A 24,876-nucleotide genomic window follows, 5' to 3' on the forward strand; every position below is an offset into this window, starting at 1 on the left:
CCTAGCCTGAAGCCAAAAGGAACCTGTATCTGTCCTGAGCCCTTGGAAATAACTGCCCTAAATCGAACCCACTTTCTCTCTGCTCCCCGTCCTAAATTCTATCCCAGACTTTATCTGAGGTTGATGTGGGGAACAGGAAGGTCAGGCCAAGCTATCCCTCCCACTTCCCAGTGCTCTTCTCCCCCTCCTCCCTCTCCTCCCCCTCCTCACCTAATTCTAATAGTTTTGACAGCCTGGGGTGATCCTAGACAAACCCCCTTCAGAACTCAGAGTCTCACCTCCCATTTGGTTTCTTCACTTCCACACAGCTGCCAAATCTCTCACATGCCTAAAGCACAGCTCTGACCTCATTAATTACCTACCCAGAAACCTTCCATGGCTCCCTATTACCTCCAGGATAAAATGCAAATTTCTCCACCTGCTATTTAAAGTTCTCCCCAGAATGACTCCAGTTTCCTTTTAGCCTCTTAAAAAAAAACTGTCCCAATTAAACTGCTCCCTGCCCATGAGCCTCCATGTCCTACCTGCCTTTATCCAGGTAGAGAAGGTGTGCCCTCCTTATCTCTGCCCCAGAGAATCTCTAGTTTCTTCCAAAGCACCACAGAAGGGCCCACCTCCTCCAGGAGATCTCTCCTGATTCTCTCTGTCACTAACACTCTCTCCCTCTTGAAATTATTTTGTACTCTCTCACAGATGCTTTATACTTATTTACTGGCGTATATGTTGTAACCCCCAACTCTAGGGTAGGGACTGTTTCAGTTTTGTCTTGGTTTTCCCATCATCCTTGCATACAGTAGGTGCTTAATAAATGATTAATGAACTGGATTGCCAGCTCTCTTGAAGCCACAGTTTCTTCATCTGTAAAGTAAGGAAGGGCGCTTCCAGTTCCAAACCCTATGATTCCCTCTTCTCCCTCACCTACTGTCCTGGGACTATAACAGGTTAGGTGGTGCAGTGGATAGAATGCCAGCTCTGGAGTCAGGAACACCTGAGTTCAAATCCTGCTTCAGACACTTAGTAGCTGGGTGACTGGGTAGGTCATTTAATTTCTGTTTGCCTCAGTTTCTTCATTAGTACAATGGGAGTAATAATAAGCACACCTCCCAGGGTTGTTGTGAGAATCAAATGAGCTTATAATTATAAGAAGTAAGCACAGTTCCTGGTACATAATAAGGATGAGATAAAAGTTAGCTCGTCTTATCGCCACAAAACTGCCGCAGGATAGCATGACTGGCACCCCACCTGGAATAAGAAGCACTGTGTTTGTGGAGTGGGGAGAGAAAGAGAATGTGAGTGTGTGAACTTAGAAGTCACCTGTGTACAAGGGATTGTCACCAGCACTCAGGGAGTCCTACCTTCAGGCTGGTGAGTTTGGGTGCCCACGTGTGAATGATTACACGATCATTCAGAAGGAGGCTGGGGAGTGTGAGACAGATGAAGAAGGGCCCAAGCCTCAAAGGGGATAAAACAATGTGGTAGACAAGTCCTGGTTTCTGCCATGACTCACTTGGGGACAGACCCATCCCTGGGTCTCAGTTGCCCCATCAGTGAAATGGGGATAATAACTGTGACCCTGATCACCTGATGCAGCTGTTCTGAGGAAGGCTCATCAAAGCATTAATGAAATGAAAAGGGAGTGAGTAAAGAAAATCAACATCAGCTATACCGGAATTGTAGCTATCCTTAGTTGTCTTAATTAATTTGATTCTATTTGGTGGAGTGCTAAGGTTTTTGTTTATTTTCCTTATTTAAAAAAAGTCCCCAAATCTGGAACTGAAAAACAAAGACTAGGGGCAGCTAGGTGGTGCAGTGGATAGAGCACTGGCCCTGGATTCAGAAGGACCTGAGTTCAAATCCAGCTTCAGACACTTGACACTTACTAGCTGGGTGACCCTGGGCAAGTCACTTAACCCCAATTGCCTCACCAAAAAAACAAACAAAAATACAAAGACTAAGAAAGTCCCCCTGCTTTACAAGTAATACAAATAAAAAATAACACCCTCAACTAGAAAGAACAAATCAAAAATTACAAGTCCCCTCTTCTGTTCCACCTTCATCTTTTCCCCCTTTCACTGTTATCAATGCCAGTACTTCCTCCCAGTCCCACCTTTCACTCTCCTGCTCTCCCTTTCCTCTCAATCCCACACCCTTCAGAGGAGTCACCCCCAAAGGAGGCAGGTGGCTCATCGTCCTCACCCTCTCACTCATCACCTGGAAGGGACTGAGGAGGTTTTTGGTCCTGAACAGGGGCCCTTTCTAAAAAAATCCCACACCTGTGGTCGCCTGGCCTATGCTTTAAAAAGGTCCAGTGAAAAAGAACACCCAGACTATTGCGGTAGCTCATCTCTTTTTAGTGGCCAGAATCATTTGTTTTTCCTTGTGATGAGCTGAAATCCGCCTCCCGGTAATGCCCTCTCCTTTCCCCTCTCCTCCCCCCCCCCCATCCTACTCCCCTGCTCCTAATTCTACCTTTGGAGAATAAGCAGAATAAATCTATCCCGGGCACCCTCCCTTACACCACTTTGAGCTCATCCATGTCTGCCCAGAATCTAATGCCCTCTTCTATTGCAGGGGGGCAGAGGGATCCCACCGGGGCTAAGTCCATGAGGCCACCCCCACCTTTGTTCTGGGGGCTTGGATAGAATTAGCATTTTTGTCCACTGTGTCACACTACTGACTCAGTGATTCTACTAAACCCTCCAGATCTTTTTTCAGGGCACCTGTTGCCTAGACCTGCCTCCTCCTCTATTTGTGCAATTGTCTCTTCATCCCATGTGCCAGCTCGCTCTCTCCCCAGTCCACTCCCAACAGGATCCAAATGGCTGTGTTTTCTAGAGAGCTTTAAGGTTTACAAAGTACTTTCCTCACAACAGTCCTGTGAGGTGGGAATTGTTATTAGGTCATAGGACTATAGAGCTGAGCAGAGGGGCTTTAGATGTCATCAAAGGTTATACCCATTTTTAAAAAATGAGGAAATTGAGACCAAGAAAGATAGATTGACTTGCCCAAGGTCACACAGTCAATGAGAGGCAGGGCCTTGGTCTCCTGACTGTCCACAGCTTTTTGTGTTACACCAAAGCCAGAAACATCTCAATTTCCTCATCTGTGAAGTGAGGAAGTTGGATTCTATGATCTCTAAAATTCCCTCCATTTCTAAAATCCCAACAAGCTATCACCTCAATCAATGAGCTGAAGTTCTATAGATACCTAAGACCTCAGACCTCAAGGTTTAAGGCCAGTACTCCATGCTAGGAGGCAAGTGGTTCACAGCATGTCAGATCTAGCAGTCTCTAGGATGGGATGTCTTCTCTGCCCTCTGAGTCATTCCCCACAGTCCCCCAGCCCTTTCTCTCTGTACTGGGTCAGGAAAGAAGGGCAGGAAGGGTCTGGGTCACAGACCTGCAGAGGTCTGAGGTTAGGGAGAGTTGGGGCCAACTCAAAGGTGACCCACTAGGTCCCTACTTCTCTTTGACTCAGGTTCCCACTATGCCACCCCCACTGGAAGAGGATGCATACAAACAGGATCGTTCATTCTGTCCTCTGCCTGCTGTCCTACTCAGGGCAGGAACCAGAGGACTAGGGCTGTAAGAAGCATTTGATCCCTGGGGACGGTCAAGCCTTGAGCCCCACAAAGCCTGGGAGAGCACCCCGTGGAAGGGCCTTCTCTGGATACCTGCAAGGAAGAGAGGAACTCAATCAACACTTATTAAGTGTCTACCACGGGCAAGTCCATGGGGTTGCAAGGACAAAAACAAAAAAACAGGTCTGCCCTCAAGGTGTTTACACTCTACATGGAAACAGATAAATAAAAACCAGGTCATTTGAGGAGGAAACACTAACAGTTCTGGAATCAGAAAAGGCTTCCCTTAGAAAGTGGTGGACAAGCTGAGCTTGAAGAATGAGGCAATGCATTCCAGGTCTATCCTGGGGCCTGGGGGCTGGAGATAGATATGACTAGGTTAAGAGGATACTAAGTTAAAACCAGTCGGGCTGGAATTTTGTGTGTGTATCAGTGGGAATAGTGTGAGATTAATGGGAAAAGACAGTCTGGGGGCAGATTAAGGAAAGGCTTTATATGTCAAAGAACACTATGAGGTAGGTGCTGTTATCATGCTCATTTTACAGTCAAAGAAATTGAGGCAAACAGAGGTTAAGCAAATTGCCCAGGGTACCACCACTAAGTCTCTAAAGGTAAATTTGAACTCAGGTCTTCCTGACTCCAGGACTAGTGCTCTATTCACCATACCACCTAGTTGCTTGTTGATTGATAGGACCCGGGACCACAGCCTCTGAAAACTACACACAAAACCCACCCACCCCCATTCCCCGGCAATGGCTGCAAGGGGTCCCCTTCCTCATCAAAACACTAGGTTGGAGCTCAGACTGCTTTTTTTTCCAACTCGACATGAAGGAGGAGTGCAGGAAGGGAGGAGAAGCCACCAGGTAGAGGAGAGAGGTCAAATTCTATCTTGAATGTCTGGATTTCAGAGCCTTTGTTAATGAGGACCGAATGTTAAAATTTCCCTGGTGACCAACAAGAGTACTCTACACATTTGATATGGGAAAGAAGAAAAGAATAGTTAAACCTATATATTGTGGTGTTCAAAAGAGGCCAGAAGCTTCTGGGAGAATTGGCCCGAGGTGTCAGTCCTGGTGGGAATGGGAATGTACAGGGCTTTAAAAAAGGGAAGAAAACCAAAAGCAAATCTGGATGGACCATTTAGGGCACGGGGTCTACAGGTGGAGAGATTCTATTGGCTCAGCCTTAGCTCAGGCACCAAAGTCCTTGACACATTCTGGTGTCATTTCACCTGGCTTTGCATGTGAGGGTTATTTCAAACCCAAAAGTGTCTCCACAATATTAAGCAGAAACCTTTAGTGGTTCCCTGTAGGGTGGCAGGAGAAATACAAACTCCTGAACTTGATGGTTCAGATTCTCCACCAACTGGCTCCATCCTATTCCTTTCCAGTCTTAGTCTGCATTAATTTCCACGAACATTAATTCTGCCCTGTTCCCCCCACCCCCATCTCATCCTGGTCTCTCTCCTGAGCATCTGCTCAGACCCTCAGGTCCCCCTTCCCATCCCTCCTCATCTCCATGAATCAGTTTCCCACAACTCTTCCCTCACCTCCCCACAGGGAAAAGTGGCCTCTCTTCCTCATCTTTTCCTGGAGCACTTTGCACCCATCACCATCTCCCTTGTATCACATTTATTTATCTGCATGCCATATGATGCCTATTAGATTATAAGCTCCTTCAGGGTGGGGACTCTGTTGTTTGCATCTTGTAAATACTGAATTGGCTTGTAAATAGTAAATGGTTAATAAATTCTGGTTGAAATAAACCAAAAGGAGGATACTATAGGAAGATAGAATCTTTGTGTGCTTGTGTGTGTGTGTGTGTGTGTGTGTGTGTGTGTGTGTGTGTGTGTGTGTGTTTTCTCCTCAGGAAGGTAAGGCAGTTGATGGAACTGTTTGGGGAAACTACTTCCCCATACAGAAGGGACCTAGGCTTCCCAAGTAAAAGGTCAGCTCTGGTTTGGGGTGGGCTGCAATTTGGGAGTTTCAGGCTGCTTGTAACAAGGTAATTCTTTGAAGAGGGAGAGGGACTCAGGCTGGGGGTGCTGGGAGGCCAGTGAGGGAGACTTGAGGCCTGGAGAACCTCAGGAAATGCATACCTGGGTAGGTGGTGGGGGCTTTAGTTGGTTGAAAAGGCTGTGCCCGGGACCAGGGGCTTCCTGCAGGTATGTTCCAGGTGGGAAGGCAGAGGGGGCCCAGCTTTGTGCTGTCTGGTTGCCAAAAGCCAGGATAGCATTTTCTGGTGAGAAAGATGGGGATACTTGGTCAGGATCTGAGCCAGCCTCTTCCCTCTCTGCCTTCTGTTCTGCCCCATTGTCTGCAGCCTCTTCTGTTTTCTCTGCTTCTGTTCTAGCCCCCAGCCCCCACCTCTAGGCTCAGAGCACTTACGGAGACAGGGGTTCCCCACGAAGAGCCCCAGGAAGGTCTCACATTCTTCAAGCCTGTTCCCACTGGAGCTGCAGCCACACCAAGGTGCCACAGCAGTGCTTACATTGTCCACGTAGTTGGGTGTGATGGGAGTCCCTGAGAAGGGGAGAAAAAAAGGTCCAAGACAGCTGTCCTCACCTTGCACCTAAGACACCTCTTTCCCACAACCAGGATGACCCTGGAGGTGCTCCACTCTCTATATCCAGGATGTCTGAATAGAGACTTTTCCCTTATCTCTGGGATGCTCACCCATAAGGCATTCTCAAACCCATAAAAACTGTAGATGCCCAGCCTCCCCATACTCTTAACCCCCAGGACGCCCATGCACAGAGTACCCTTCCAGGGTACTCAATAGAATGCACTCATCTCCACACTTAGGATGGGCCCCCACTTGTATTCAGGACACCCATGTAAATGCTCCCTTCAAATATCCATTTTGCCAATATCCATCCTCCCTCCTCATACCCAGGATGCCCCTGGAGGTAGCATTATGTGTAGTGCCTATGTAAACACACTCACCCTTTACTTAGCTCACCTTCCCATATACAAGAAAGACGAGTAGATGCAGGATGTGAGTGGAAGCAGGATGCTCCCCACCCATCCCTACCCCTAACAAGGCTCTCTAGAGACATCTTTCCCTCCCTTTATCTCGGAGCCTGATGCAGATGCTACCTCCTTCCTGTACCCGGGTCACCCAGATCCAGGAAGCTTGTGTAGACACTGCTAGTCCATACCCAGAATGCCAGTGTAGGCCCATAGGCAGCTGGGGGAATCTTCATGGATGCATCCACTGGGAGTGAGCAGGGATGGCTGGCAGGCTGCCTGGAACTCAGCCAAGCGGGACCTGGTGGGAGGCGAGGACCAAGTCGGGCTCTGCGCTGTCTGCGCCCGTGGCCGCGCTCTGCGTGGCCTGGCTGTGGCCGCCCCCGTGGCCCCCTCTCTCCCTTTCCCCGCCCAGCTCACCTGCAGACGTAGCCCCGGCGGCAGGTGTCCAGCGGCGCCAGGCAGTTGGGCTGGCCAGCGGCTGCGGCTGCGGGGGCGGCGCGGGGCCCAGGCTGGGGGCCGGGGCCGTAGGAGCAGGCCGGCACAATGGTCTGCCTCCGGCGCTCTCCGCACGCCGCGTCCCCGGGCCCGCAGGGGCAGAAGAGCAGCGCGTGGCTGAGCGCGGGACGCACCCGGTCGAAGAAGCGGCGCAGGGCCCGGTGGCAGCGGGCGCGGGGGCAGCCGCGGGGCCCGGCCCGCAGGCACAGGGCCGCGTAGTCCGCGCGCAGCCTCTGGCACAGCCCGTCCACGTTGCAAGCCTTGGCCGCGTCCAGGCAGCGGTTGCCCCGCGGGGACGGGCTCTCGCCCTCGGACCCTGGGTGGGAAAGGTGGGGACGGAGCGAGGCCAGCTGTATGATCCACCCGCTCCACTCTTCTGAAAACCCTCCCCGGGGGGCTCTAGCTCCAGGGCAGGAAGACGCTTCTTCCCACTGGGGTGGACCGGGAGTGGAGCAGGGAGGAATGACATTTGCCAGCCACTGACGTTCACAGCGGGAGAGAACATCAAGGATGGGCACAGTGGGGTGAGTAACTCCAACGGCAGGAACGCAAAGTACACTGAAGTCAGGTCATGGGCCCCTGCGAAAGGCTCATTATTCCCCAACAGGAGGGTAGCCAAATAGATCTCCCCAATCTTAGCTCAGGGGAGCTAAGTTAACTTGGGATTCATTAACTTGGTTTAATTTTTTTTTAATTACAGTATTTCAATATGACTAGATGCATTTAAAAAGCATCATTCTTCTTTCATAACATGACTAATGTGGAAGTTTGTTTAACGTGATGGTACCTGTGTAACTTATATCAGACTGCTTGCTGCCTTAGAGAGGGGGGAGAAAAATTTGGAACTCAAAATCTTACAAAAATGAATGTTGATAACCATCTTTATATGTAATTGGGGAAAAATAAAATACTATTAAGTTGGTTTTTTAAAAAATAATTATTCTGAGAAGGCATCCCTAGGCCTCACCAGATTCAAAAGGGGCCCATGGCACCAAAAGAAGTTAAGAACTGGGCTAGAAGATCCAAAAGACAGATTATGTTTATTTTATTTATTTATTTATGTTTGCTGGACAATAAGGGTTAAGTGACTTGTCCAGGATCACACAGCTAGTAAGTATCAAGTGTCTGAGGCTGGATTTGAACTCAGGTCTCCTCCTGACTCCAGGGTTGGTGCTTTATCCACTGCACCACCTAGCTGCCCCCTCCCCCGATTATGTTTAATGAATGAGACAGAGTGGATAATCCAACACTAGTTCTCTTTGCCTTCATCACCATGAAAGAAGAGCACAGAGCAGTGAGGACAGGAGGGAATAAGCATTTTAATATAATACCTACTATGTGCCAAGCACTGTGCTAAGTGCTTTACAAAGATTATCTCATTTGCTTCTCACAACAACCTTAAGTAAGTGTTGCTATCGTCCCCTTTTACAGATGGGGAACCTGTAGCAAACAAAGATTAAAGGATTTGCTCACAGGGTCACAATCTAATAAGTATCTAAAGCTAAATTTGAACTCAGGTCTTTCTCAAGTAACTTTGAGTGACTCCCTGAAGTGACCCTGAGCCCTGGGACTCTAGCAAAAGACCAGGGTGGGAGGAACAAAGGTGTCTGGCCTAAGGAAAGTTGGGTGCTTCCTTAGACTAGGTAGGCCTGGGGAAAGTTGTTGGGGGCTCATTCTGAATTTGGGAGACTGGGGAGATCCAGGTTCTTGGGGATGGTCAAGGACTTTGGTGAGGTAAGTACCTGCTGTAATAGCTGCCAATCCGACGTACTCGAGGCCTCTGTTGAAAGGCTCATAAGGGGAGCTTTCTAGCATCAGCCCTTGGATTCATGGAGGGGAAAAGGGGGAGGGAAGAGAGATGGAGAGAGATGAGGAAAGAGAGATTTTTGAGCTTCTGAGGCTGCTGCATGACTCTTGCCTCCCCCCACCCAATTCTGTCCTGCTGTTGCCATTATCTATCATCTTTCTCAGAGCTCTGAACCCCACCTCCCACCCCCACCCTGGTTGAGTCTTCTTGCAACCTCCCCAGAATAGGAGCAGACCCAGAGGGAGAGGTGTGCACAGTCCTTGCTCTGGGGAGCCCTGGGTCTGAGGGAGAAGCTGGACACCTATGGACTCAGCAGGGAAACATTCAATCCCAGTACATTGCCAAATGTGTTGAGAGGAAGGGACAGCAAACCCCTGGGCCCTTTTCAGTTCTCATTCTTGACCTCTCTGAAGCATTCGGTGATTGTTGACAACTCTCAATACCTAAATACTCACTCCTTTCATTTCTGGGATATGGGCAGAAGGTTCTGTCTTTATTCTCTTCTTCAAGCAATGACTTCCTACATCCTTCTTCATTTCCTTTACTGGTTCATCTTCCTCTTCCCACCCCCTAATTGTGGGCATCCCTCAAGGCTCATTCGTCATTCCTCTTCTCTCACAACCATCCATCTCCACTGGGATGGCTCACCTCAAAGCACAAGTAAAGAGTGCTACCTTCAGAGTCATCAGCTCCAAGAACTGAAGAAGCAGAATGGACCTCAGCAGGCATCTACTTTAATGACAACACTACCCCTTAAAGTGGTTGACTCACCTCTGCTTGGAGACCTCAACAGACAAGAAACTTGCTACTTACCAAGGCAACACATTGCATATCTCTCATTTTTGGAATGTTTGTCTTTACATGGAGACAAAATCTCCCTTTCTAATGCTCCCAATCTCCACCAGAGAAGCCTAAAGTGCTAGCCTGGCAATCAGCAAAGACCTGGATTGGAATCCCACCTCTGACACTTAGTAGTTGTCTGCCCATAGACAAGTCAACTTTTCTGAGCCTCAGTAGGCTCATCCATAAAATGGGGATAATACTTTTAGAATTTTCATCAATCACAGGGCTGCTAGAAGGCTTAAATGAGCAAACATATGCAAAGGGCAGTAAAAGCTATATGAATGTCAGTTATTATCATTGTTCCTGACTCTGACTTCCAGGGCAAAGAAAAACAATTCTAATCCCTCATACATACATACATATATATATATATATATATATATATATATATATATATATATGTGTGTGTGTGTGTGTGTGTGTATGTATATGTATATATGTATATATACACACACATACATATATATATATACATACATATACATATATATGACAGCCCTTCAAATTCTTGAAGATAGATCTTCTTCAAGACAGAGATAGTTTTCCATCCATTTTGTTTTTCATGTGGCCAGTCTCCAACTGGCAGGTCCCAGATCTTCTCCTCTTCTGTTCCCCCACCCCACCGACAACAATGGGTTTCCTGTAGGTGGGGCCTGGGTCTGCTCCCCCTTTCTCTCCCCCAAGACTGAGGTTTCTGAAGGCAGAGCCTGGTTCTGTTTCTCCCCTGTCTTTCTCTGACTGTGAGCTCCCCTTTAAATCTCCTACAGGGTGGCTAGGCACATGGCTGGGCAGACAGAGAGGAAAAAGAGAGGGAAAGAATTTGCTATCGAAGAAAATGAAGTCAGGAGAAGCTTAATGAAAATGGGTTTTCTAGGGGCAGCTAGGTGGCACAGCGGATAAAGCATTGGCCTTGGATTCAGGAGTACCTGAGTTCAAATCCAGTCTCAGACACTTGACACTTAGTAGCTGTGTGACCCTGGGCAAGTCACTTGACCCCAATTGCCTTACAAAAAAAAAGAAAATGGGTTTTCTAAGGGCAGCACTCATGAGTTTGTACAGAAAAAGTCAGGACAAGCTTAATGAAAATGGGTTTTCTAAGGGCAGCACTCATGAGTTTGTACAGAATGAACTGAAGAAGATGAGCAGTGGTAGGAAATGACTTGAGAGGGAATGAGCCCCCCTTTTTTTGTGGGGCAATGAGGGTTAAGTGACTTGCCCAGAGTCACACAGCTAGTAAGTGTCAAGTGTCTGAGTCCGGATTTGAATTCAGGTCCTCCTGAATCCAGGGCCAGTGCTTTATCCACTGTGCCATCTAGCTGCCCCCGAGCCCCTTTTAAGAGCAAGAAGTAGGCAGTGCGTGGGATCAGGAGAAATAGTTGCTGCTCCAGGGAAGGAGGAGAGAAAAGCCATGGTGGAGCCAGGGCTATCTGTTTGGACAATGATACTTGGAGGCAGTGGACCAGAATGACCCTCAGTGACCCTGGGAGATGGAAAGACCTGTCCCTGACACCAGAGGCAACCGGACAACTGGCCTACACTGACCTTGTGGGAAGGTGTGGCGCAGGCTCCAATACACACCCAGGCAGTCCTTCTCCCGTTTCATGCCCCTACGACATCGGCAGCCATAGAGACTGCTGGACAGCAAGGCTTGGACTGTGCTTTGGCATTGACTCCGGGCATCAGGCCCCAGCTTGGCGGCACCATCTCCTGCCACACACTGGCGAAGGGTGCGGAGCCGGGCACTGCAGCCAGCATCCCGGGCACAATGCTCACTGGCCCTCAGGCAATCCTGTTCCCCCTCCAGTCTAGGGTCTTGGTTTGAGCTCAGGAAACCGGAACTTGCAAAGGTCTCTGTGGGAGAGGGAGTAAAAAAGAAGAACAAGAGTCAAGGAGACGACACACAGGGAGTGGGGAGGGAGGAGAAAAGGAAGGGAAAGGAGTGGGAAAAAGAAAGGAGAAACAGGGAGAAACAGACAAAGACAGGGAGATGGAGGAGGAAAGACAGGGGAAAGAGAGAAGGAAAAGAAGGGAGTAAGAGAAAGAGAGAGAGAGAGAGAGAGAGAGAGAGAGAGAGAGAGAGAGAGAGAGAGAGAGGAAGGGGGAGAAAAATAGGGGGAGAGAAAGAGTGGGAAGGAGAGGAGAGGAGATCAGTTAGCACCATGAAGGCAGACCCATTCCACCAGTCCCTTTCCCCTATGCCTGACCAACTCTTCAACTAACATTGCTATTCTCATTGCAAATGGTCTTTCCACACATCCCCCACCTCCCATGCCTAGAGAATCCTTAGCATCAAGAGGAGATAGAAGTGATCCACAAGAGCCCTCCAGTCGGGGACGGGGCAGGATCCTACTCTTTTTTGTTTTGTTTTTTTAAGGATCCTTCTCTTGACGAGCCCCTGGTATGATGAAGAAACAGAAGTAAAGATGGTTGGGCCAGCTGGACAGATCATGTTTAGGATGTGTGTAGGTGATGAGGGAGAAGGGAAATAAAAACGAGTCATTTTCCAGGAAGAATCTGGGGGTGGTGCAGGGCGAAAGATGACAGGAAAGTGACCACTCCCTACCCACCCACCCACCAACTCACCAATATATGTCTACGTGGTAGCTGCAGAAACCAGTATTTGTTCTCAGGTGGACCATCTACACTGACCTAAATATCTCCATAATAAAGTATTGTCCAAGTTGTAGAAAATGAGGGCTATACTGTACTCTGTCCTGTCCAGACCACATATGGAGCATCGAGTTTATTAGGAGCTTTTTGTTTGTTTTTTGCAGGGCAATGAGGGTTGTGACTTGCCCAGGGTCACACAGCTAGTAAGTGTCAGGAGTCTGAGGCTAGATTTGAACTCAGGTCCTGAGCATCGTGTCTATTAAGGAAGGACATAAAAGCTGGGGCCTCTCCAGAGCAAAGCAGTCAGGATGGGAGAACTGTAGGCCATGCCATACAGAGAACAATTGATAGAGACCAGGTGGAGTATTGAATACAAGGCTGGCCTTGGCAATGAGGACCTGGGTTCCAGGCACCATACGATGTCCATGTGCCTGTGGGCAAGTCTCTTGACCTCTCATTGCTCTCAACCAACTCCCTAAGACTCCAAGTTGAAGAAAAGATGTTGGTCTGCTTTGATTAAGGAAGTTCCTTCCTCAGAAGTCACTCTGAAATCACATATGTGGTCCAATGAAACAAAAGCAAGAACTGAAGAAAAGAAGATTTAGGGAGGACATTTGAAGGATTGTCTTGTGGAAGAAGCAAATTCAAGTTTGATATCAGGAAAAGGCTTCTTAACAATTAAGATTAATGTCCTGAAAAGGGGTGGCCTCTTGGAGGGGGGGGAGTGTGCCCCTTCCTCACCCCGGAGGCCTTTGAGTCAAGACTGCTCAGGGTCAGCTAAATGGCGGGGTGGATAAAGCACCAGCCCTGGATTCAGGAGGACCTGAGTTCAAATCTGGTCTCAGACACTTGACACTTACTAGTTGTGTGACCCTGGGCAAGTCACTTAACCGTCACTGGCCCACAAAATAAAACAAACAAACAAAAAAGAATCCAAGACTGCTCAGCCACTTGTCCAGAATGCAGGAGGGAGGATCTTATTTCATTAGAGATTGGATGAGGTGACCTCTGAGGTCCCTTCCAGCTCTAAGGGTCTATGGGGCTAGGCATAGCACTGAGAGGAGGGCAGAAGGATGGGCCAGGACCACTTCCCATACTCTGCTCTTCATGGAAAATAATTCAGTCTTTGCTCATGTATCTTCTTCCTAGAATGTTTCCCCCCACCCCTGTCAAAATGCACCCCCTCCTGGGGCAGCTAGGTGGCCCAGTGGATAAAGCACCAGCCCTGGATTCAGGAATACCTGAGTTCAAATCCAGCCTCAGACACTTGACACTTACTAGCTGTGTGACCCTGGGCAAGTCACTTAACCCCCATTGCCCCGCAAAAAAATGCACCCCCTCCTTCCAAACCCCAATCAGATGCCACCTGGCAGAGGTAGCACCCTCACTGGTGGTCAGCTTCCTTCCTTCTGATTCCTTATGTTACCTGTCTCTATTATTCTCCTACCAGACTGGAGACTCCCTGAAGACTGGGACAGACAGAGAGAAAACAAGAAAGGGAGGACATATCAGAGACATAGAAAGAGAGACAGAGACAGAGAGACAGAGACAGAGAGAAACTGATTTCAGATTCTCCATTCACCCCCTCTGGGTCACCTGGTTGGGTTTGCTCTTCCCGCCTCTGTACCTTTGCCTTTAACAGCACATTAAGGATAGGATGTGGCTAGTCCTACCCTTGGCTTGGACTTGATCTTTTTTTTTTTTTTTTTTAGTGAGGCAATTGGGGTTAAGTGACTTGCCCAGGGTCACACAGCTAGTGTTAAGTGTCTGAGGCCGGATTTGAACTCAGGTACTCCTGACTCCAGGGCCAGTGCTTTATCCACTGCGCCACCTAGCTGCCCCGGACTTGATCTTTAAAAGAAAGTCTTGGAGAGCAGGAGACCTGTGATTGGGATAGACCAAAACAGAGCCAGGCAGAGAGAAACCAACAGGGCAGATGCAGAGACTCCAGTTTCCTGGAGGGAGACCTGTACCTGTCCCAATCTATCTCTCTGTCTTTGTCTTTCTGTCTCCCTCTCTCTTTCTATGTCTCTGGTCTGTCCTCCCTTACTTGTTTTCTCTCTGTCTCTTTCTGTGCCTCTGTCTCTCTCCTCTTCAGTCTGGCCATCTCTCCTTTAGTTTCATTGGGCCTTCACAGAACATATGACAGATTGAATCTCTCAAAGAAGGAGACTCCTGAGCTACCCGCTCCCTTATTCTCCTTCCTATCTGTACTGCTGTGCTAGGAACATCTGCTTTACCTTATACTCCTTCCATTTGTTCAAACATTTCTTTTTTTTTTTTTTTTGGTGAGGCAATTGGGGTTAAGTGACTTGCCCAGGGTCACACAGCTAGTAAGTGTTAAGTGTCTGAGGCCGGATTTGCACTCAGGTCCTCCTGAATCCAGGGCTGGTGCTCTATCCACTGTGCCATCTAGCTGCCCCTGTTCAAACATTTCTTAAATACTTACTGTGTGCACGACCCTGGGTTTAATGCTGAGGCGGAGGCACAGACTCAGTTGATTCCAGGAACTGACTTCAGGGAAGCTCAGGGCTCTTTTACCTTCCCTGTAGAGATCTAAATACGAGCTAAATATTGATGTTTCTAGGGGGAAACCCACCCAAAAGCAAAATCCATAGACTGTGAAGATTAAATCAGTCTAATCAGGTTCTAGGTCATGGGGTAACAAGTAGATGGATGTTATCTAAGGTCCCTTCCAACTCTGACATTCTATGAACCTATAAGAATGGGAAGAGACAGGCAGAAGGGGAGGGGGGAGAAAGTGAAGCAGAAGAGGAGAGTGAAAGAAACAAAGCTAGAAGTAAGGTTTTTGCTGGGGTGAAAAGATTTCTAATGGGGAGAGGATGGAAACCAGACTATTAGAGTCAATGGAAACACTGACCTAGGAGGTGGGGGAGGGGGCAGGCTTCCAGTCCTGAGGAGAAAGAAGGAGTTGGAGGGAGGAGATGCTTTCAGGGCACAGAGACCCTATAGATGGTATTCCCCCTTTCCAGCTTTCCTTCCCCTCAAGCCCAGCTTCTCAGTTTCCCCGACACCACACCACACCCCATCCCCAAAGGGCAGGAGCTATGTCTGCCCCCTCCTCAGATCTGGGAAAATGGAAGCAGATGCTAGGGGTGTGTGTGTGTGTGTGTGTGTGTGTGTGTGTTTGTGAGAGAGAGACAGAGAGACAGAGAGACAGAGAGACAGAGAGAAAGACAGAGACAGAGAGAGAGACAGAGAGACAGAGACAGAGAGAGAGGGAGAGAGAGACAGAGACAGAGAGAGAGGGAGAGAGAGACAGAGAGAGACAGAGACAGAGACAGAGAGAGACAGAGAGACAGAGACAGAGACAGAGAGAGAAAGACAGAGACAGAGAGAGAAATAGAGACAGAGAGCACATATGCATGTGGGGAGGGCCTTCACAGAACATATGACAGGGGAATGCTGGGCAGAGATAGAGGCATTTAGGCGATAATGAGTAATGGTAAAAAAAAAAATCCTCATGTGGTGATGAAAAATGTACACTGGACATGGAATAAGGGGGCTTGGGTTCAAATCCCTGCTTTGCCACACGTTACTTATGTGACTTTGGACAAGTCACTTTACCTAGCTGAGTCTCAGTTTCCCATCAGGAAGTGTACTAGATGGATCTCTAAGGTCTTTCTCAGATATAAATCCTTTGATGCCCTGAGGTGGTCAGGACACCATCTAGAAGAGGATTCTGCTATAGCTCTCATGAAGGAACACCCCCCACCAAGACCTCATTTGGTGTTTCTGGAAGTGTCAGTAAAAACTAGCATCCCCCTGCCTAGCTGCCACCCCCCAGAAAAAAGGTTCTTAATTCCCCATCCTGACCAGCAGTTTAAAGTTGTGTCTATTCCCTCTTGCTGCAGCATCAGTTGTGACCTGTGCCTCTGGCCTCAGAGAAGATAAAGGTCAACAGGTCCCATCCTTCCATCCTTGGGACCCAGCAGATTGGAGGGAAGGATTCCAGGCCCAGGCAAACCCCACCCCCACCCCCACCAGGAGGCCAGGCAGAATATGTGGTCCTCTTGTTTCCTACATCTCTCCCAGGAAAGGGTCCCCTGAGTAGAGTACTTGACACTCAGGCTCCCCTCTACCCAACTGAGACATGGCCGGGCTTGTAGGCATTTGTGTTTGCGGTAGGGTTGAGAGCACTGAGGAGAAGCTCTGTTCCCAGAATGCATTTCTCCCTTCCCTACATTCCACTGCAGAGAAACTTGCCACACAGCCAGTATTTCAGCCATCTGCTCTGACAGACAGACAGATGCTGATGACTCAAGGTCTGGGACAAAGGAAGGAGGGAAGAGGGGAGAAGCACTAAAAGACCTAAGGAAAGAATTACCTCAAATCTGAGCACCTCCCTCTCACCACATCCAGGGAATGGCTTCTGTGTGGCCCTTCAAACTCTTCCCGCCTAAAGTGGGACCAGATTAGCAGACCCCAGAGGGACCAGGAACAAAAAACCACTGGGTACAGGTTGAGTAAGAAGCTACAGGAAGATGGATAGATGGTTTCTTAGGAAACATGCTGCTGTGGGTGTGGAAGATGCCCAGGAGTTTAATGCAATTGGGATGGAAATAAACCAGAGACAGAGGGCTAGCGTGATTGGTAAGAAATTTTTTCATAGTAGATGTATAAGTTGATCATATCGAAATCGGGGGCCCTGTGAAAAGTGATAAGAGGGACCTAGAAGTCTGCCTGGTCTGAAGGGGAGGGGAGGGATAGGAAAGGTCCCCCCCTCCCCCGCCAAGGAAACACCCCGTTCTATTGTCACTGTCACAGGATCATAAACTCTTAGTGCCACAAAGGTCAGTAGAGATCACCCAGTCCAACCCCCAAATTTCACAGATGACAGCACATGTCCAGAGAGAGTGTAACTTGTCTCAGGCCACAGAACTAGCAGATCGAAGATCAACGACTTAAACCCAATTTTCTGACTACAAAAACTGGTGGAAATACTTGTGATCCTAGACTCAGAATGCCAGAGCTAGAAAGGAGCTTAGTAATCAGCAGGCCCATCGATCTTCCTCCCCTACTTCCACTTTAGTTATGAGGAAACTCAAGGAAATTAAGCAACGTGAAGGAGATGGTTGTTATAAGGTGGGAGAGGCAAGTAGGAAAACATGAAAAGACTCAGAACTTGGAGGTTCCTATGACCAATATCACACTTAAATGGAATCTTCTGACCTCAGCAAATAACGTTACCTCTCAGCGGCTTGGGTTTCTGATCTGTTAAAATGGAGATAATGCCTGCAACTACTTAGCTCTCCCGGTTGTTATGAAGTTGTTGCATGGGACATGGCATATAATAGAGGATAAGGGTTTGAACCTATAATTTCACCGGAAGAGGGGAGGTCAGCACCTGATAGTCTCAAAGTCTCTAAGTATAGGCCCCTGAAAGGTTAAGTGAGCAGGGTCATACTGTCACACAGACAAGATCACATGACCATATGGAGTGATACAGACAAGTATGTGAGACGCAGGGCTCAGACACGGTTTTTGGATAATGGATTGAGAAGCCATCACTTGACAGATATGGAAACTGAGATAAGATGAGATAAGATAAGGTACAGAGGCTAAATGGCTTGCCCAGGGTCACATAGCCAATATGTATCAGAGGCAGGATTCAAACACAGGTCTTCCAGCTCCTAGGATATCTATTCACTATTGCTATGGCATAACATATAACAAGCACTTAATAAATGCTCTTTGAATTAAATTGAAGAAAGTGGAAAGCTCCTTGAATATGGAAATTTGAGCCTTAGCTTTTTCTCAGGTCCATGTGACTTACTAGTGACCTCATGAGCAAATCCAATCCCTTCCGTAAACCTTAGTTTATCCCTCTGTAAAGTGGGAGATTTCGTAAAGTGCAGAGGTTCTTGATTTTTTGTGTTATAGATCCTTTGGCAGTCTACTATAACCTATGGACCTCTCTCCAGAATCATAATTTTCAAAAAACAAAAATAATTCATAATTGAAGAAAATGCTTAATCTTAGTTAAAAGTTAGTGGGGAGGGGCAGCTAGATGGTGCAGTGGATAGAGCACCGACTCTGGAGTCAGGAGTACCTGAGTTCAAATCCAGCCTCAGACACTTAACACTTACTAGCTGTGTGACCCTGGGCAAGTCACTTAACCCCAATTGCCTCACTAACAAAAAAAAAAGTTAGTGGGGAGGGGAAGATGTAATTTTTCACATACAAGTTTACAATCTCTCTTTAACCTATGGTTTGTAGACCCTGAGTTAAAACCTTTTCAGGTGATCTCCAAGATCTTGACCAGCTCCAACACTGACCTAGAGATTTGTCTTGATGTCAGTAGTACCTGGGGCCATGGAGGGAGATGAACTGTCAACCAGGGCCCTTTAGATCAAATGGGAAAATATCTGCAAAGTGCCTGCCATACACATCCTTCACAAAAGCTTTGTCTCATTTTATTTTGCCTGATTGGAATTTTTCCTCATTTACCTGGTGAAGCTCTTTTTTAAGGAAACAGCTAGGAGATGTCCACACCTAAGTAACCCTAGAACTGGTAACCCCAAAGGGGGTTGGCATAGTACCGGGTTACTCAGCATTTTTATCAAGGACCTGGCACAAGGGTGAAGGATTGATCAAGGATGAAGGCATAAGATGATGCATACATCACATCTGTAGATGACACAAAGCTAGACTCAGAGCTAAGGTGTTGGGTGGAAGTCAGGATCCAAAAAGATCTCCTCAGGCCAGAAGCTTGCAGCATAAGGTTTAATAGGGTTTAATAGAGGTAAATATAATATCCTTCTAACTTGGATTCAATAAGCTTATTTCACATGTTTCATATGGGTGAGGCATGCCTACACAGTTTGGGTGAGAAAGATCTGAGGGTTTTAGTGGACTGCAAGCTCAGTGCGATTCAACAGTGTGACATATCAGCCAAAACAACGGAAAGTGATCTTTATCTGCATTCATTAATAGGGGCAGAGTGTCCAGAAGTCATGAGAAGCAGTGTAGTTTAATAGGGAGGGAGCCAGTCATGGAGCCAGGGGTGGGGTGGAGGGGTGCTCAAGTCCCAAATTTCTGACACATACTGGTTGTAAGACCCTGGTCAAGTCACATAACTTCTGAGGGATCCAAGCAACTCTCTTAAGATTCCAGGTTACAAAGATGGTGCCTATCTATATGAGCAGAGGGAGATTCCTCACCACTGAGTTCCCTATGTCAGTGAACCCATTGGTCCAGTCCCTATCCCTACCCATAGATTGCTGGACTCTGCCCTGGCCAGACCACATCTAGAGTCTTGTGTCCAGTTCTGGGCACCACCTGATCACCAAATTGGGAAAGCTATCATGTGAAAGCAGGATTAGCTGTTCTTTGTGGCCCCACCTGGCAGAACCCAGAACAAAGAAGGCAATCCCAAGGAAGCTGTTTTTGGTTCATAGACTTGTAACCCAAGTGGAGCTGTCCAGTACCAGAATGGGTTGTTTTATGAATACCAAGTTCCCTCCCCCGGGAAGTCATGGGTTTCAGAACTGGAAGAGAGCTTCAGGGTCTAGATGACCAAGCCCTTCATTTTACAGGCGAGGAAACTGAGTCTTGAAACAAAGAACTTGACCAAGTTCGTGCAAGAAATCAGGCAGGTTCAGGATTAGAACCCAGGTCTGATTCCCAGGATCAGGCACTTTCCACTCTACCACCCAGCCTCTCACCATCCAAGCAGATGCTGGATGCTCATCACTCAGGGACGTTATAGGGGAGACTCCTGGACTGAGTTTCTAACATCCCTTCCAGCTTTCATGGACTCAGTTTATCCATTATTCATTTGCCCTTTTATGTTTGAAAGCCTGTGACCCTCCTTCAGACCTGAGAATAATGGCTTGTATCTCCTCCCCAGATGGTTTCCTCTAGATCTTCAGTGACCAGGGATCTGAACAGGAAAGGGAGAAGAAGCTGAGTTGGGGGAGGGAAGGGAAGAGAGCACAGGAAAGGTTGGAAAAGTGTGTGGGAGAAGCTTCACCCTCTCTTGGTTGGTCTCAGTTTCCCCATCCACAAAATAGCATCAAGAATTCCTGCTTGATCTTTTTCTAAGGGATGGGATTAGACTCAATGAGATTGATTGGGGTTCAAGATCCATTTAGAACATGGACTCCTGGAGAGTAGGGATTGCTTCTTTATATTTGAATCCTGGGTGCCTAGAACAGTGCCTGGCACATAGTAGGAGCTTAATAAATGGTTGTTGGTTGAGCGATGGTTGATTGAGTCATCTCTGAAACTTCCCTCTCCTTCACCCACCTCCACTTAATTTGCCAAGCCCTGTAGATTCTACCTCAGCAACTCTTTCATCCATCCCTGACTCTTTACTCCTGTCACCATCATCTTAGTTCAATCTCTCATTCCGTTTTTTCCTGGGCTATTGTGTTAATAACCTAATCAGTCTCCTTGCCTCCATCCTCTCCTCTCTCCCATCTATCTTTCATGTCGTTGCCCATATAATCTACATAAACCACGATTCTGACCACATCACTTCCCTCACTCAAATACTTTCAATGGTCCCTCCCATTCCTTACATAAAATTCTGACCCTGGCAATCAAGGCCTTGAGCAATCTTGCTACAATCTACCCTTCTAACCTTATCTGTTCTTCCCATCCCAGTCATTCCAGACTACAAATTGTTCCCTCTTTTGCCTTTATGTACTCACTCTTTCCTCTTTCCCTGACTGTCATGTACTCCCTCAAATCCACCATCTCTTCTTACAAGGCCAAACTCAAGTAGTCCTGCCTCCTCCAGGAAGCTTACCCAGATGTACCTCTTCCTCTCAGCAAGTCACTTCTTTCCTCAGATTTTCCTGCATCATCTAATCTGGATATCTCACTTCAATTTGCTCTCTTTTTTTGCTCCTCATATTTTCACATGGAGTATTAGACTCTCAACTCCTTGAGGGAAGGAAGGGGCTACCATTGTTTTTCATCTCTACATCCTCAAGGTACAACATGGGTACCTGCAAGTCATCAAATCAACAGGCATTTATAAAGCCCCTACTTTGTGCCACTCACTGTGCCAAGCACTGTCCCTGTCCTCAAGGAGTTTACATTCTAATGAACAGACCCTTAATCAAAGTATATTGAGTAGTAATAATTAGAGCTGGCTTATACACTAATGGTATGCATACTTTATACACTTAAAGTTCTTTCAGTAAATTACCTCCATCTGATCCTCATCACAACCTTATGAGAATAGATAGTACAGATATTCACTACTTCTTTACAGATGGGGAAACTGAGGCTCAGAGAAATTGAGTGACTTGACCAAGGTCACACAGTTAATACAGAGCAGAGTCAGAATTTGAACTCCAGGTCTCCTGATTCCATAGCCTTCCTTTATACCATGTTACACTGAAGGAAGAGGAGAGTGTCTGTGAAATGGAAACAGCAAGGTATGTCAGTGTGTATATGTAGCAGTAAGGGGTGGAGATTGTCAGGTCACATAGGCAGGACTGTTTCTTCCCTCCAATACTTGATGTCTGCCTCTAGAGACAGACAGTAGAGCATATGGATTCAAATCCCAGCTTTACCCCCTATTACGCATATGACCTTGGATTTGCTTCTCTGGACCTCAGTTTTCTTATCTATTAAATGAGGGGGTTGGCTCAGAGGACCACTAAGATTGCTTTCAGCTATAAATCAAATACACCCACCTATTAAGCTTTCCAGGATGACCTCTGGGCTTCCCTCAATCCCCTATGTTCTTTCTTGGGAAAGAAGGCTTCATTTTCCATGGCCCCAGGGGGGTAGAATGAGGATTGATGGGTGGAAGGTGCAGAAAAAAACAGATTTAGGCGTCTTAAAGATTAGAGAAGTCCTAGAATAGAAGAAACTGTCTTAGAAGGGAATGAGTTCTCCATCCCTGGAGCTCTCCAAGCTGGTTGAGCAGTTCATTTTACTAAAATTAGCATTTATTAGATGCCCTTTATATATAATGCTACTTATATATTGAGTGTTGTGCAGAAAGGATTCCTGTTTGGTTGGGGATTGGACTAGAAACACGGTATGGAGAAAGAGCATTAGATTTGGAATCCTGATTGCCTGGGTTGGTCATTTCTCTTCTATTTACTTCCTGGGTGTCCTTGGGCAAGTCACTTACCTCTCTGGGCCCCAGGATCCTCATCTAGAGAATCCTCACCTCTAAATCCTATGAAACTTAGGGGTCCCTTCCAGTCCTGAGAATCTATTATTCTTTCCCATCCCATTTACCTCCCTTTATCCCCAAGGAAGATGCCATACAGACTGATGGAGGACACACAGACTTCAGCAGAGGCAGATAGATCCAAAGACACAGATGTTAGCCATCCCTAAAATAAGAGCCCCCTTCTCTAGCTACTAGAAACCTCATGTCAATGGAAGAGATGGGGAGTCAATCACTAAGGCTCTTTGGGCAGGGGGTGGGTACAGTAACCCACCTGTCCTCTGCCTGACTTCTGCTCTTTCTGTGTCTCTGAAAAGCACCTGCTGTCCTGCCTTCAGCACACCAAAGTCTGACCTCAGGAAGTGAGGGGCTTTTACCAGAACTTCAGTCTCTCTGATGTCCTGGGGAGGCTGGTGTCCAGGCCATAAGGAATCAAAGGGATCTGGAGGGCCATTTCCTCCTTCCTCCTTCCTCCTTCCTCCTTCCTCCTTCCTCCTTCTCTCTCCCCGCAACAGAACACAGACATGCCAAGGGCAGACAGCTGAAGGCCCTCCACCTACTGGGTGGAGGCAGATGGGGAAACCTGAATGGGAGGCAGGGAAGAGTGGATGATGGAAGAAAGGAGAGGCAAAGAGAGTAAGAGACAAGGGGAGAGGCAGAGACTGAAAGACACTGACAGAAAGAGAAGATGAGTAAAAACCACAGAAGGAGGCAAGGTAGAGAACAAAGTAGTTTCAGAGGATTGGGAAGGAGGAAGGAAGAAACATTTATTAAGCACTTACTATGTCCCAGTGGGCAGCTGGGGGTGTGGGGGGGAGTGCTGAGCCCAGAGTCAGGAAGATTAATTTTTTCTGAGTTCAAATCCATCCTCAGATGCCTACTGGCTGTGTGACCCTGGGCAAGTCACTTAACCCTTTTTGGCTCAGTTTCCTCATCTATAAAATGAGCTGGAGAAGGAAATGACAAAGCACTCCAGTATCTTTGCCAAGAAAACTCCATGGGGTCACCAAAAATCAGACACGATGGAAAACGACTGAACATCAATGTTCCAGGCACTGTGCTAAGTGCTTTACAAATTGGATCAATAATAGAGAAGACTGGTAACGGAGATGCCAAATATGCTCATGCATCTCCAGGCAGGTGACCTGAGTTCAAATTCTGACTAACATCAACTCTCAGTATGACCTTGAGCAAGTACTTTCCTCTATAAAAGCTTCAGTTTCACCATCTGTGAAAAGGGGCAGTCGGGTTAGCTGGCGTCTAATGTCTTTCAGCTCTGTCAGAAGAGATTCAGAAACAATTCAGAGAAAGAGACGTGGAAAGAGGCAGGAAGTAAGGCAGGGGACGAGACGAGGGGGGCAGGACAGATGGACTGCTGGACGGCAGGGGCGAGGGGAAGGGTGCCGGACTCAGCCCCAGATAGACGTGGAGACGCACGGACTCACCGAGCAGCAGCAGCGCGGACAGGAGACACCACAGCTCCGCTGCCATGCTGGCTAGATCCCGCCGGCCGCTCCGAGCCCCTCGGTCCCAGCCCGGGCTGGCCGGGCCTCAGCCCAGGGGCGGCTCCTCGCGCCCCCGGCGGAGCCGGCTCCTCAAACCCTGGCCGCGGCTCTGCCAGATCTCCGTGCGCCCCGGGGCCCCGCGCCTTCCTCTGGCTCCGGGCGTCCCCGTCCCTGTGCTCACCCCTTCTTCTGACGTTTCTGTACGGGTGCCCCTGCTCTGCTACCCCCTCTGCCCCGGGACGCCCCCTCCGAGAGCACCACGCCGCGCTCTGCGCGCCCGGAGCCCGCGACCTCCTCTGGGTTCTCCTGCAGCAGCCCCCAGCTCAGTGCGCCCAGCCCCAAATGCGCTCCTGTCCCGTCCGCCACCCCACCACAGCGGGAGCTGTCTTAAAGGGGCCGCGAAGACTCCCCCACCCCTAGTCCCCGCATTTGGAAGGACTCCTTGCAGCTCCAGGTCCCCGCCACGCCCCCGTCCCCGCCCCTGCCCCATAGCTCTTAGGGTGCATGAATTGGTGGGGAGGGTTGGGGAGAACACCCTAGGAGGGCGGGCCACACAGAGAGACTGGGAAGCTGGGGTTGGCACAGCTCGAAGAATCTCCGTGTCCTTCTCCTTCCCACCCACCTGAGGCCCAATCCTTCTGACTCTCTCCTCTGCCCCGATCTGGGCTTGGGTTGCTCATACTCTTGGCTCTGGCCTCACATCCCCCTCAAAGTCGCCATCACTCAACTGAGCACAGGAAAAGCAAGGTGTGTGTGTGTGTGTTGGGGGGGGGGGAGTGAAAGACAAAGGGGTGGAGGGGAATGGCTAGCTATTACTATGTTTGGGCTGGGGAAGCTGCCAGGTACCACCTCCCATTCCTGATGGGGCTCCAGCACCTGGAAGATAGGTCAATAACTCCAAA

The 24,876-nt window shown here is 48.2% G+C and overlaps 1 protein-coding gene across 1 annotated transcript; it reads right to left on the bottom strand.

Annotated features, from left to right (window-relative positions):
* Positions 1 to 1,842: 1,842 nt before the first annotated feature.
* Positions 1,843 to 24,360, bottom strand: GFRA4 (GDNF family receptor alpha 4). The gene is made up of 8 exons (XM_043971967.1): positions 23,915 to 24,360; positions 11,240 to 11,548; positions 8,790 to 8,867; positions 6,970 to 7,363; positions 6,741 to 6,850; positions 5,968 to 6,102; positions 5,679 to 5,818; positions 1,843 to 3,673 (listed from the first exon to the last, which is right to left on the bottom strand). The coding sequence occupies exons 1-8, from the start codon at positions 23,958 to 23,960 to the stop codon at positions 3,557 to 3,559; spliced, it is 1,329 nt and encodes a 442-aa protein (XP_043827902.1). The 5' UTR covers positions 23,961 to 24,360; the 3' UTR covers positions 1,843 to 3,556.
* Positions 24,361 to 24,876: the final 516 nt, after the last annotated feature.

Source organism: Dromiciops gliroides, chromosome 6 (assembly GCF_019393635.1).
Source record: "Dromiciops gliroides isolate mDroGli1 chromosome 6, mDroGli1.pri, whole genome shotgun sequence".
NCBI lineage: Eukaryota > Metazoa > Chordata > Mammalia > Microbiotheria > Microbiotheriidae > Dromiciops > Dromiciops gliroides.

Coding starts and splice junctions, on each gene's coding strand:
- GFRA4 (XM_043971967.1), bottom strand. CDS start 23,960: ATGGCAGCGGAGCTGTGGTGTCTCCTGTCCGCGCTGCTGCTGCTCG. Junction 11,549..23,914: donor GTCCGCGCTGCTGCTGCTCG/GTGAGTCCGTGC, acceptor CCTCTCCCACAG/AGACCTTTGCAAGTTCCGGT. Junction 5,819..5,967: donor CGTGGGGAACCCCTGTCTCC/GTAAGTGCTCTG, acceptor CTTTCTCACCAG/AAAATGCTATCCTGGCTTTT.